Source organism: Ursus americanus, chromosome 2, assembly GCF_024610735.1.
Source record: "Ursus americanus isolate L20-20 chromosome 2, mUrsAme1.1.p, whole genome shotgun sequence".
NCBI lineage: Eukaryota > Metazoa > Chordata > Mammalia > Carnivora > Ursidae > Ursus > Ursus americanus.
In genome coordinates this window covers 40,576,270-40,588,453 of record NC_142128.1, presented here as the reverse complement: position 1 = coordinate 40,588,453, position 12,184 = coordinate 40,576,270, and the positions used below count along the sequence as shown (strand labels likewise).

General features: G+C 58.0%; 2 protein-coding genes across 3 annotated transcripts; both read left to right on the top strand.

Annotated features, from left to right (window-relative positions):
- The first annotated feature begins 405 nt into the window (after window positions 1-405).
- S100A14 (S100 calcium binding protein A14) lies at window positions 406-3,199 on the top strand. The gene is made up of 4 exons (XM_045784443.2): window positions 406-1,126; window positions 1,522-1,630; window positions 2,074-2,220; window positions 2,437-3,199. Exons 2-4 carry the CDS (start codon window positions 1,601-1,603, stop codon window positions 2,572-2,574), a joined length of 315 nt encoding a protein of 104 aa, XP_045640399.1. The 5' UTR covers window positions 406-1,126; window positions 1,522-1,600; the 3' UTR covers window positions 2,575-3,199.
- A 1,029-nt stretch (window positions 3,200-4,228) lies between these two features.
- Window positions 4,229-10,042, top strand: S100A16 (S100 calcium binding protein A16). 2 transcript variants are annotated; one of them, XM_045784539.2, is made up of 3 exons: window positions 4,229-4,431; window positions 8,835-9,012; window positions 9,285-10,042. In XM_045784539.2, exons 2-3 carry the CDS (start codon window positions 8,860-8,862, stop codon window positions 9,441-9,443), a joined length of 312 nt encoding a protein of 103 aa, XP_045640495.1. In that variant the 5' UTR covers window positions 4,229-4,431; window positions 8,835-8,859; the 3' UTR covers window positions 9,444-10,042. The 2 variants fall into 2 exon arrangements, with proteins under 2 accessions (XP_045640495.1, XP_045640496.1); XM_045784540.2 differs by lacking the exon at window positions 4,229-4,431 and adding an exon at window positions 8,025-8,161.
- Window positions 10,043-12,184: the final 2,142 nt, after the last annotated feature.

The window sequence follows — 12,184 nt, the reverse complement described above, 5'->3', positions numbered from 1 at the left end:
CAGTCTGGGAGAAGCCCTCAGATTGAGGCCCTCAGAGGGATCCAAGTTTGAGGCAGTCTGGGAGAAGCCCTCAGATTGAGCCCCTCAGAGGAACACAGGATGATGAGACACTCTTGGGAGGGCCTTTTCATGGAGACAATTCCAGAGGTACAGGGGAGTCCTAGGAGACACAGAGAGGGGCTGGGAGAGGCTTGGGATCCCGACCTCAGAGTTCAGGCTTTGGGCCCCACCCCATCTTTGCCTTGACCCACACCAACTCGCCGGCCCTTCTCCCTTCCCCCTCCCCATCAGGTGAGGAGGTCCACTGGGGTCATTCTAGGCTTCCTGGACACTGGATTGGGGAAGGTGGTTAGGGAAGGCCTGGGGTTCTGAGGGAGGGAGGAGTAGGCAGCCCAACCTGTTTGGAGAGGTTGTTAACTGCCAGGAAACCCATCTGTGTCTCTCTCACACATGTGTGCTGGCTGAGGGGAGCGGAAGGGGAGTTGGGACAACACTCATTCCGGCCCCCTCTACCAGGCTGCCCTTCTGTGGCTCCTTTCCCACCTCTCAGCCATGGGGACTGCAGGTTTGAGTGTCACTACCCAAACTGGCCCTGGTGGGAGGAGTGTGAGTGCGTGTGTGTGACACAGCAAGGTACAGAGTGGTCCTTGTACTTTGGGACCTGTCTCAACTCACATGCCCCTCATTCCCTCTGGACACAAGCCCTGCCTCTATCAGCTTCTGATTCTCCTTCTTTCCTGGTTATTGACTCAAAGCCCCTCCACTTTCCTGCCCTACAATTCCTCCAGGATTTTCCTCCCAGGCTTGACCCCGAAGTGTTGCCAAGCCCCCACTCTTCCCTTCCCTTTCTCTTGCCTTGACTCTGCCTGCTGGTCTGGGGCCAGGGGTAATCCAGCCCTAGCCTCGTGGTTTTCTCCAGTGGCAGGGTGGGCGGGCTCTTGGAGCTCTGGCCAATGGAGGGTGGGGCCCACACAGCTGGCTCACAGCCCAGAGGACAGTAATAGCAGGGGTGGCTTAGCGAGGAGGCCCAGCCCCCTGCCTTCCCTCCCTGCCCCCAGGTATAAGAGCTGAGCTCAGGTGAGCCGACTCCTAGACTCCTAGCATCCTGTCCCAGCGGTCCCAGCAGGTAAGGAGACTCAGGGCTTCTCACCTAAATCGGCTGCCCCCTGTCCAAAGGGCAACACTTGGCTATCCTACCCTAGCCTGCCAGAGGAAGGGCTGGGAGCCAGGTCTTGGAGGCTGGGGTGTGTGTGTGTGTGTGTGTGTGTAGCAGAGGTGAGTGGTGGGAAGAAGTGGGGGATTGATCCAGGGTGAGGCCCAAAGATTCCCTCTAGATGGGTGGGCCTGGGGGCTGTGACCTTAGCTCCTGCCTGGATCCTTCTCAGGGACCGGGCCTTGTGTGGAGTTGGGTCTGACCTCCTGAGTGAGGCACAGAATGTCTGGGGTACAGCGAGAGGGGATAGTTGGGAAAGAAATGCTGAGCCCTGCCCTCCCCTCCCCTCCGTCTCCCTCCTTCTCTAGGCAGATCATGAGCCGTCAGCTCCCTTGGGGCCAGCTGTAGGACGACACAACTCTCACCAGGACAAGCGCACCGGGCACCATGGGACAGTGTCGGTCAGCCAATGCTGAGGTGGGCCCATTCACACCTGGCCTTTCTGTTCCCATGCTCCTCTCCTCCACCCTGAGGGTCTGTGTCCCCACTGACTTCTGTCCCCTTTCCTTGGCCTTGCCTTGTACCCTAGACCTTGCCCAGAAGACCCAAATTCCTCTCTGGTGTCCACACAGGGTGATGTGTCCACCCAAGGAGCTCTCCTGGGAAGAGGTGTCTGCGCCTCAGGCTAGGGCCCATCCTGAGTGGGGGCTGCGAGTGACAGGGAGGAAGCCTTGCTCGGCCTATGGCTTAGGGCAGAGGCCAGTGGGGGCAAGGGGCTCTAGATGCTGGGCTTTGGAGTGTGTGGGAGCCCCCGTGCCTTCCAGCTGTCTTCTACCCTGTTGGCCTTGGGGGGCTTGGGGAGGTAGGGTGTGGGTGGGTGTGTGGAGCCTCCCCGACATGGGTGATGTCCCCGCCTTCAGGATGCTCAGGAATTCAGCGACGTGGAGAGGGCCATCGAGACCCTCATCAAGAACTTCCACCAGTACTCTGTGGAGGGTGGGAAGGAGACGCTGACCCCCGCCGAACTGCAGGACCTGGTCACCCAGCAGCTGCCCCACCTCATGCCGGTACTGAGTGGGCCCCGCCCCAGGCAGCACCCTGACTTTCCTGGCAAGGTCTCCGAGACCCCACCCACACTGCCACGGCCCCAGGCCCTAGCAAGCCCTAGCCCTTCCCCTTGCCAGTGCCAGGTAGGCCCAGGTCCTGCTTCCTGCCCCTGGGCAGGGTGGGGCAGGACAATCGGAGGCCCTGCCGGCTGAGCGGTGGTATCTCCCCTCCCTCAGAGCAACTGTGGGCTGGAAGAGAAAATCGCCAACTTGGGCAGCTGTAACGACTCTAAGCTGGAATTTGGGAGTTTCTGGGAGCTGATTGGAGAAGCAGCCAGGAGTGTGAAGTTGGAGAGCCCTGTCCGGGCCAGCTAAGAACCTTCTCCTGGAATTCTTGGGGGGATGTTGGGGCCTAGAAATAAAAGTCCTGTCCACCACCACCACACGATTCCCCAGTCTGCACCTGCCTCACCTCTGCAAGGGTCAAGTCCTCAGTGACCCTTCCCGGGGCTCTCTGTGCATTTCATCCCTGGGACCCCCATGGAGCTAAGGGGTCCAGGAGTCCCCACCAGAGGGAGGCTCAGGGGGTGGGTGGGGCCAGGGATGGATGTGGCGAGATGCTAGAGGGATAAGGATGGTGTAAGGGCCAAATAATTTGGTTGGGGGAAGGGCAGAGAGGAGGTGGGCTACTGGAAATGATTTGAAGAAGGGGGCTGGGAATGAGGCTGGTATTTGGTACTAAAAAGGGTCTCTGAGAACCTACCCTTCCTAACCTCTTCCCCAACCCAAACAGTAGCTGTCTGTCCAGTGCTACGCCTTCCTGGCTCCCGCTCTGCCCCAGCCTCCTCCCAGGACTGTCTCTGGGCTAGGGCAGGGGAAGAGAGAGAGCAGGCTGCGGGAGAGGCTGAGGGGGTGTGACTTTGGGAGAGGACCAGCTGGGTGCTTGGGCATTTAAAGAATGATGGTTGTTTTGTATTATTTGATTAATAAAAAAATGGAAAAAGTGAAAGATGTTGTCTTGACTGGACACCCCCCCCCCCGGTCCATGGGTGGTTTGGGGTGAATGGCAGAGTCCTTGGTGGCATGGGACATGTGGGGCTGCGGTGGTTGCAGTGGAGTGAATGGGGACTCACTTTTCCCCATGGATTTGGCTTGAGGATGGGTACCAGGCCCCAAAACTGGGAGACCCGGTTCTCTCTGAAGGATAGGCTTCTCTTTGCCAAGGGGCTGGTCCTCTGACAGGAGAGGAGGCCACGTGTGCTCACCTGGGGAAAAGGTTATAAACCCAGGTGTGCTTGAGCCTGGCTGACAGGCAGCAAGGGAAAGGCAGGGCTGAGAAACAGGCCGAGCAGCCTGGGTTTGCACCCAGCTCTGCCGCTGATTATCTCTGGAGCTTTGGGCATGCTCCCAGAGTGTCAGTTTCCTCATTTGTAAAATGGGGTCTCCATATCTCTCACAGATTTGTTAGGAGGATAATGGACACATCACAAAAGTCCTTAGCAAAGAGCCTGACTCAGAGCAAGTGCCCAGAGCTGAAGTCTCTGCTGTTGGGGTTTGTGCTGTCACCTGGCCAATTCCCTTGGGTGTCCTGGGGAAAGCATGAGGGGTGTTCCCAGAAGAGTCCTCTGTTGTGCATGACAGCTCCTAGGAATGGGTGTCAGCTCCTGGTGGTCGGAATGGGAGCCGGAAGACCAGGGGCCAGGCTCTGCCGCTGCCTTCTGCCTGGGGCCCACAGAAATCAGGCACTACTCCTGAAACCCTAATAGCACAGAAGTTTCTGTGGCCAGCCAGGCTGGCCTGGAATGCTCACTGAACTTGTCTGTTGGGAGACCCTGAGACTGGGCTCCCAGTGACCCAGGTGATCAGGCAGGTGACAGCCCTTCCCTTTCCTTCTTCTCTGACTAGATTCCTTCTGCTCAGGCGCTGCAGGGTGAGGAGGGTGGAGTTGGGGGGGTGCCAGCTTCCACCACTCCCTTTGGGGTGGGGGTGGAGGGGTGTTAAAAAAGGTGTGTATCCCTTTAACAAGGGCCCAACCCAGGGCTAAGTCAAGAGGGAGCTCAGTCACTACCTCCCCACCGAGCCCGCTCAGCCAGGCACGGCTGGAGGGAGTGGGACAGATTCTGGGAGCGAGCGGGGAGGAGTCCTGGCCGAGCTGAGCGGGGGGAGCTGCTTGGCAGTGCCAGAGCCCAGGCCCCAGAGCCCTGCTGGAGAGGAGGCAGTCCGAGGAGGCAGGTGAGCACCCCCAGCCCATCCTGGGAGGTCTGCGGCTGTTGGAGAGGCCCTGCGAGCGTTTGGGGCCAGGAGAAGGGGCAGGGAAGGGAGCCTGGGGAGGGGGCCTGCTGGAGACGGGGCAGGAAGGTTCGGTTAATTGTTAATTTTCCCACAGGCTGCCTTGGGAATGGAGACTTCTGGTGGGGCTGGGGGCTGGAGAGGCCTCCAGAGCAGTGAATGGGGTGGGGAGACCCCGGCCCCAGCCCAGAGGCTGACGGGGCTCTTCTCCAGGGCCTGTGCCACAAGGCAGAGTGCTCAGGAGCTTTGTCGCAGCTGCTCCGGTCCTCCCTTCACAGAAGAAGGACAAATGCGTGGGGCTGGGGGTTGGGAAGGTGGCCAGACCTGGACACAGGCCTCACCGGGCTCTGGGAGCTGTGTCCTGGGAGAGGTGACGGGGTGACGGGGTCCAGGAGGGACCGGGAAGGGCCCCACGGGCCCGAGAGCCTGAGCGGAGGAGGCAGGCTCTGAGGTGGCTTGCTTCCACTTCAGGACCCAGGCAGGTTGCGGCTTGACCGGCTCTGCGCGGCGGAGCCACCTGCACTGTTGGGCCCTTCCCGTGCCCAGCCCTGCGGGGTCGGGGTGAGGGCAGGGGTGCTTCGAGAGGGAGAGCTAGAAGCGGTGGTGGGCCGGGCTCGGCCTTCCTTGCCAACTAGTAGAGAGCTCTCTGGCTGCTGGTGAGACCAGGAGCGGGGGGTGTGAGTGTCCGCACCATAGTCCAGCTCCACTCGCCTGCAACATGCTCCAGAGGAGCGGGCTTCTTCCTCCAGAGACATGCTCTGAAGCAGAAGTGGGTGGACGGTGCGTGGGGGCTCTGGGTACGGGTGTGTGAACTAGATGCGGGGAGTCCTGAGAGGGTGGGGAGGGTGAGGCAGGGGCACTCGTGTCAGACATTAGCCTCTGGACCCGGGAAAGGAGTGAGAAGATGGAGCACAGAATGGGGCCGTTGAGGCTGGAGACACTCATTTGAAACGGCCTTGTAAATAGAGTGACAAGTTACCCGCCGGTCTGGATCCCACCTTCCCTGTGTGCTGAAGGCACTTGGGGCAGGAATGAATGAAGAAGGAAATGAATGAGTGAGCGAACAAGAGAACCAGCATGTGAATGAATGAGTGAACAAATGAGTTGATGGAGGAAGAAGGGAATAAGTGATGAGAAATGAGTAAACGAATTTGAGGTGTATGGAAGGGACACAGGAAAGGCCAAATTCAGGCTTGAGAGGGGACCAGGCTCTAGAGGGGACGGTGACCAGGAGGCATAGAAGTTCAGGGACGTCTCCCGACACCTGGAGACCATCTGAGACTGAAGAAGAGTACGTGAGGTGGGAAGAGAGGGTGGATTGTGTGTGGTGATTGTTCAGGGCTCGAGACTGAAGGGAACTGGGGGTGGTTAGGAGGTCCTTGGAGGGGTGAGGCCTAGACCCTGGGGGTGGGAGGCAGGGCTGCTGTGGCCAGGGCCCACGGGCAAGTGTCAGAGTGCCCATAGGCTCTGGGAGAAGTCAGAAGGCGGGACTGAGGTGGGCGGGGATGGGGGTGGGGCCTCTTGGTTGCTCAAGAATGAATCAGCCAAGGAAGGGACCAGGATAAGGGTGGGGGAGGCTTGGGGGCTCTGGGTGAGAGGGCCCTTTGGAGGACAAGTGGTCCCCCCACTCCTACTTTTTGGGAGGGCTCTGACGTACATGTGTCCCCCCCCCCCCCCCCCGCCGGCTCTCAGGCCTGGACCCACCTCTTGCCAGCCCTTCCTAGGAGGGGCTGATGGGACAGCTTGTCCCTCCAGCCTGACTCCACCTTGGCTGGTGGCTGAATGGGACAGGTGGGAGGAGCAGGTGCCTGTGAGTGGGTGTGGTGGTGGAGCCTGCCTCCTGGCCCCCAGGGAAGGGAGGGAGGAGGGGGTAACGACACCTGACTATCCCACTCTGATACCCTCCTTCAGAAAAAGCTTCAGCGAAGCGCTTCTCCAGGTGGCTATCTCCAGCCTTCCCGTTTGACTAGAAGGTGGGGGTGGACTAGTGGGGACTGGAAACCAGGGCTGCTGAGGCACGCACGGACTGTCCCAGGTGCTCAGCTGTGTCTGGCCAGGTAGGGGCTGGGACGTGGTATCGAGGAAGGGCAGGAGGAGTCCAAGAAACGAGACTCTAAGAAAGGTGGTGAAGGGTGGGTGGGCCAGGGGGAGGGCAGAGGCACAGCACCCTGAAGCTGACTTCTGCCTCTTTCCTCTCCCTGACTAGTGCCCACAGGGTTCCTCACTTAGGGAACGAGTTCTGGACTGGTTAAGGTTTGGGGGTTCTCTGAGCTCTCTTCCTACTCCCAAAGCTTGGTTGGGAGTAGGCTTGGCACAGTCCTTGCTGAGGTGGGTACAGCTCTCAGCATCCCCAGGAATGCTGGCCATGGGCCTGGGCCACTCCCCACTCCGGGGCAGCAGAGCGGCCGTCTGTGGATCGAAACTTTTCTCCCTCCTCATTTGTGAGTGTTAGGGTGTTTGTGTGAAAGTCTTACAAAGGTGGAAACATTGGACCTCACAGTCACACACCTTTTTTTTTTTAAAAGATTTTATTTATTTATTTGACAGAGAGAGAGAGAGAGGAAGAGGGAGCAGAAGCAGGGGGAGCAGGAGAGGGCGAAGCAGACTCTCCTCTGAGCAGGGAGCCAGACGTGGGGCTCAATCCCAGGACCCTGGGATCATGACCTGAGCTGAAGGCAGATGCTTACTGACTGAGCCACCCAGGTGCCCCAGTCACACACTTACTAAACAAAGAGCATGGGGAAAGAATGTGGTTTCCTGTAGTCCCAGTTCCATTCTCCATCCTCTAGCCACAGACCAGAGTGGTCAGGTGGGCGAGGCAGGGACAGAAGGCAGGATCCCTGGTCAGAGACACTCCTCTGTCTCAACCCCCCTTCCTCTCTCTGTTAGGGCCTAGTCCCTCTGGGTCACATCCTTCCTTCATAAAGAGTTTCGTAAGGGAAATATCTTAGAAGGGTGGTCAGGGGCTTTGGATACCTGGTACCAGGGCTGGAAGGAGATAGACTATTTATGGAACCTGTACCTCAAGTACCTGTGAGCCCCTGGGCCAGATGATGCAGGTGGGGGGGGGGTGCAGAAATTAAAAGCAGGGACCTTACGTACCCAGGGTTTTAAATGGTCCTAAAGTCTATGAGTCATGCTCTTTGGTTCAGAAAACACAATGGCTGCATGTAAGAAACTCTATCCTTGCCTCAAGGAATGCCGGGTATCTGGGGAGACCTGACCCCAGAAGAGATGGTAGCCCCTGCCAATGGCGCCTGGGAGTCTGGGAGCCGGGGAGGCAGGGTGCCAAGGGCAGGGGATAGGGCTGTGGCGAGACCTGGCCAGGGAGACCTCTCATCCAACTTGGGCTACAGGACGCTCAGGATGGGATGGTGGCCGTGTCCACCTTCCCTTGCCAGGACCCAGTGGGCAGGGTGGCTGTAGCTCATTCCTGAACTTGGGGGCGGGAAGGGACGCTCATTTGCCTGGGTTCACTTGGGGGGGCTCTGGGCATGGGCGGCGACTCACAGAGTAGGCCCGCCTGTTCCCCTCATATCCTGTTATTCAGAAGGCTGTATCCGCTGGACTGTGAGTGCCTTTTGTCCTGGGATGAGGGGGTGATGCATGTGGCCTCTGACTGGCTGCAGCTCTGTCTCCAGCTGGGGCAGAACCAGGCCTAGCTCCTTCTTAGGTAACGGGGTGGAGGGTCTTTGGGTCCTTCTGTGTATTTTGGGGTGGATATGAGGGAGGGCAGCCTAGCAGGGTGTGGCTGGGGGTCTGCAGAAAGTCTGACTCAATGGATAAGGACATCATCCTTTCCCAGAGAGGGGCAACCCTCCCTGGGCTCCTGCAGTCACTGTCCTGATGCCTGGCTGAAGGGACTGGTGAGGGCCTAGATCCCTGCCCCCTTACTTTGTTGCCCGGGCTAGGGTCTCCACCAATCCTGCTGCTGGGGGGATATGGCTTCTGGCCTCCCAGCCCCTTTGGCTCCTACTAGCAGTCTCCAGCTGTGCTTGCTGCAGGGGCAGAGGCCCTGGGTGGGTCAGGTGTGGAGAGGGTTAGGGATGGGCACTTACTCTACCCCTTCCCACGGGACCCTCCTGATCTCACTGGGACTCCGACAGGCCAAGTGCCTGGGGCTGGGGCAGGGCCTGGTGAACCTGCTGGGGGACCTGCTGGGGCGGTTGGGCTGGTGAGCGTCTGGATTACAGCAACCACACAGCTCCCATTCCAGGCCCAGCCTGGTGCCCCCCCTTTCCCCCGCCTCATCCCTCCTGTGGAGGACCTGCCAGCCTGGGGGCCCAGGGGGCCGCAGGGGTTTCGGACTGTGGGGTCTCCTCACCTCCCCTGTTCATGGTGCCCAGGTCCCCCGAGGAGTGAGGCGGTGAGATGGCAGACAGCTACACGGAGCTGGAGAGGGCGGTCGTGGTCCTGGTGGAAAACTTCTACAAATACGTGTCTAAACACAGCCTGGTCAAGAACAAGATCAGCAAGAGTAGCTTCCGGAAGATGCTTCAGAAGGAGCTCAACCATATGCTGACGGTGAGGTCTACCCACCCGAGGGCCTTGTCTTCCCCCCAGCCCCCCAAGCCCTTGTCCTCACATGGTACCTCCCTCACTGTGGTTCTGTCTTTTCAGAGGGACCCCCCAAACCAGGGTCTCAGCGCACCCCCCTTCCCGGCCCCTGTCCTCTCAGGGTACCCAGACCTGACCAGGGAGGGCTTGGTTTGCATCTTCCCAGGGGAGCCAACAGTCCTGCCTGGGGCTCGGTGGGGCCACCGCCTTCCACACTGCTGACCCCCATTTGTCTCCAGGACACGGGAAACCGGAAGGCTGCTGACAAGCTCATCCAGAGCCTGGATGCCAACCACGATGGGCGCATCAGCTTCGATGAGTACTGGACCTTGATAGGAGGCATCACCAGCCCCATTGCCAACCTTGTCCGCCAACAGGAGCAGCAGAACAGCAGCTAAAGGACCCCTCCCACCATCCCATCATGGCGCTGCCCGCCGCCCAGTCCCTGGTGCACTTCCCAGGCTCCCCTCCGCCTCCTCTACCCTCCCAGGCCCCATCCTCGCGTCTCCCTCCAGACCTTCTGCTGGCCGTTGCTGAATGGGGGAAAGGGCCCCTTTGTGATGTCTCAGTCTGGGGGTGACTCCCTAGGGGTCTTAGTCCCTGGAGCCATTAGGCTGTGGGGCCCCCTCTGAGTTTTCAGTGCTGTTTGGGGATCCCAGGGGTTTCCTCACCTGCTTAGCCCATCAACCCTTCCAACGTCTGATGTTCTGCCTGATTCCGGGTCTCTCCTGACCTCTGGAGGTCAGCTTGCTGCTTGAGGTCTTCCTGCTCCTGGCAGCAGCAGCAGACCTCTCCCCTTTCTCTCAGCCCTTTTGCTGGGTGGAGAAGATTCCCAGGGACTCCCCTCCAGCTGCCTCTGGGTCAGGGAACAGCTGAGCAGGGCTGGGCCCCCACTCTCCTACTCACTGAAGCGATGGCAGTGAAGGCTGGATTTGGAGTCTGTACCCCTCACCCAGTCCCGTTGTGACGCTCATTAAAGCCTTTCTGCTCCCTGGAACCTCCTCATTCCTTGGTGGTCTTTGCCCTGGGCCCTGAGGCAAGGGGGAATCTCACCACAGAAAGAAGCCAGAATGCCTGCGTCCTGGCAGGTGCTGTTAGCCCTGGGCCAGCAGCAATCCCCACCCGGCTCCGTGAAGTGCCGAAAGCCATGTGTCACCATCCCTGGTCCCTCCGAGCCCCCACTCAGACTCCTATTCCACTTCTGGGCACACAGTGCGTCCCGTTAGGCCCCTTTCCAGTTCCCTGAGAGAGCAGCCGCAGCCCTCTGGCTTGACTCATGAGCAGTGCTGACGTCCTGAGTCCTCATCATCAGATTCTTCCAATACCCAGAGAAGTTCGTGGGACGGGAAGGTAGGGGTGAAGGAAAGGGATGTGGGAGGCCAGAGCCGAACTGCGAGGGGGACAATGCTGGCTTCTCCCTGTTCTTGCCCTGAGTGAGCCCCTGCACCCTGGCCCTCTGGTAGACCAGCAGAAAGGCAGGAAACCCAGCCGGCAGGCTCCAGATCAGGGGTTTCGAACCTGGGGTCGTGTACCCCAAAGTTCCAGATTTTTCAGAAGGTGCACAGGCACAGACGGTTTTATCGAACCCCATTTACAGATCCTCAAGCTTTTAAGATCATCTGCTCAGGACAGACCTGTAGTCACGGTGGCGAGCAGTCTCCTTCCTCAACGCCCCTTCACAGTAACCCTGCCCCAGTTACCCTGTGCCTGTCCTGAGGGTCACTGTGCTGCCTTAAGTGGGGGCGAGCCTGCTCACGTTTCTCTTGGGGGGGGGGTCGTCTCTCTCTCTCTAATTGTGGTAAAAAACATGTAACATAATTTTACCCTCAACACTTTTTTTTTTTTCCAAGATTTTATTTATTTGAGAGAGAGAGAACAAGCAGGGTTGGGGCAGAGAGAGAGCACAGAGGGAGAGGCAGGCTCCCCGCTGAGCAGGGAGCCCGATGCCGGCTGGATCCCAAGACCCTGGGATCATGACCTGAGCCGAAGGCAGACGCTTATCCGACTGAGCCCCCCAGGCGGCCCTCCCCCAAGAACTTCTGAGTGTGTATTATGGCTGTTACCTACATGTACTTTGTCGTACCGCAGATCTCGAAAACTTTTTCATCTTGCATGACTGAGACCCTGTATCCATCAAACAGCAGACCCCTCAGCCCTGGGCAACCACTCTTCTGTGTGTTTCTATGAGTTTGATGACTTTAGATTCTCAGATAAGTGGAATCATGCCGTATTTGTCTTAGGGTTGGCTTATATCAAGTGATATGCTGTTCACGATTTATCCCTCTTGTTGCATACAGCACCATTTCCTTCTTTTTAAAGGCTGGATAAGGGGCGCCTGGGTGGCTCAGTCATTAGGTGTCTGCCTTTGGCTCAGGTCATGATCCCAGGATCCTGCGATCGAGCCCCACATCAGGCTCCCTGCTCAGCGGGAAGCCCGCTTCTTCCTCTCCCACTCCCCCTGCTTGTGTTCCCTCTCTCCCTGGCTGTCTCTCTCTCTCTGTCAAATGAATAAATAAAATCTTAAAAAAAAAAAAAGGCTGGATGATATTCCATTCTATGTATACCGCATTTTCTGTGTCATTCACCTGTTGGCAGACCTGTAATTTGCTTCCACTTCTTGGGAGCACTAACATCTCTTCAAGATTCTATTTTCAGTGCTTTCGAGATACACGCAGAAGCGGGATTGCTCATAGTTCTATTTTTAAATTTTTGCGGAACCTCCACAGCGGCTGCACCAGTTTGCTTTCCCACTGACAGCGCACGAGGGTTTGGATTTCTCCACATTCTTGCCAACACTTGCTGTGTTCTGTTGTTTTGATAGTGGCCATCCTAACAGGTGTGAGGTCATAGCTAGTGGTTTTGATTTGCATTCCCCTGATGTTGAGCACCTTTTCATGTGCTGTGAACCGTTTGCATATCTGCTTTGCATAAATGTCTATTCAATGTCCATTTATTCTTTTTTTTGTTTTGTTTTGTTTTTTGAGTAGGCTCCATGCTGGGCGTGGAGCCCAACATGGGGCTTGAACTCACAACCCTGAGATCATGACCTGAGCTGAGGTCAAGAGACGCGTAACCAACTGAGTCATTCAGGCGTCCTTATTTGCTCGTTTTTAAATTGGGTGATTTGTGCCTTGTTGTT

Excerpts from the sequence above, each read along its gene's own strand:
- S100A14 (XM_045784443.2), top strand. The coding sequence starts at position 1,601 with ATGGGACAGTGTCGGTCAGCCAATGCTGAG. Across the intron at positions 1,631-2,073 it reads GTCGGTCAGCCAATGCTGAG|GATGCTCAGGAATTCAGCGA; the intron begins GTGGGCCCATTC and ends CCCCGCCTTCAG. Across the intron at positions 2,221-2,436 it reads AGCTGCCCCACCTCATGCCG|AGCAACTGTGGGCTGGAAGA; the intron begins GTACTGAGTGGG and ends CCCCTCCCTCAG.
- S100A16 (XM_045784539.2), top strand. The coding sequence starts at position 8,860 with ATGGCAGACAGCTACACGGAGCTGGAGAGGGCGGTCGTGGTCCTGGTG. Across the intron at positions 9,013-9,284 it reads AGCTCAACCATATGCTGACG|GACACGGGAAACCGGAAGGC; the intron begins GTGAGGTCTACC and ends ATTTGTCTCCAG.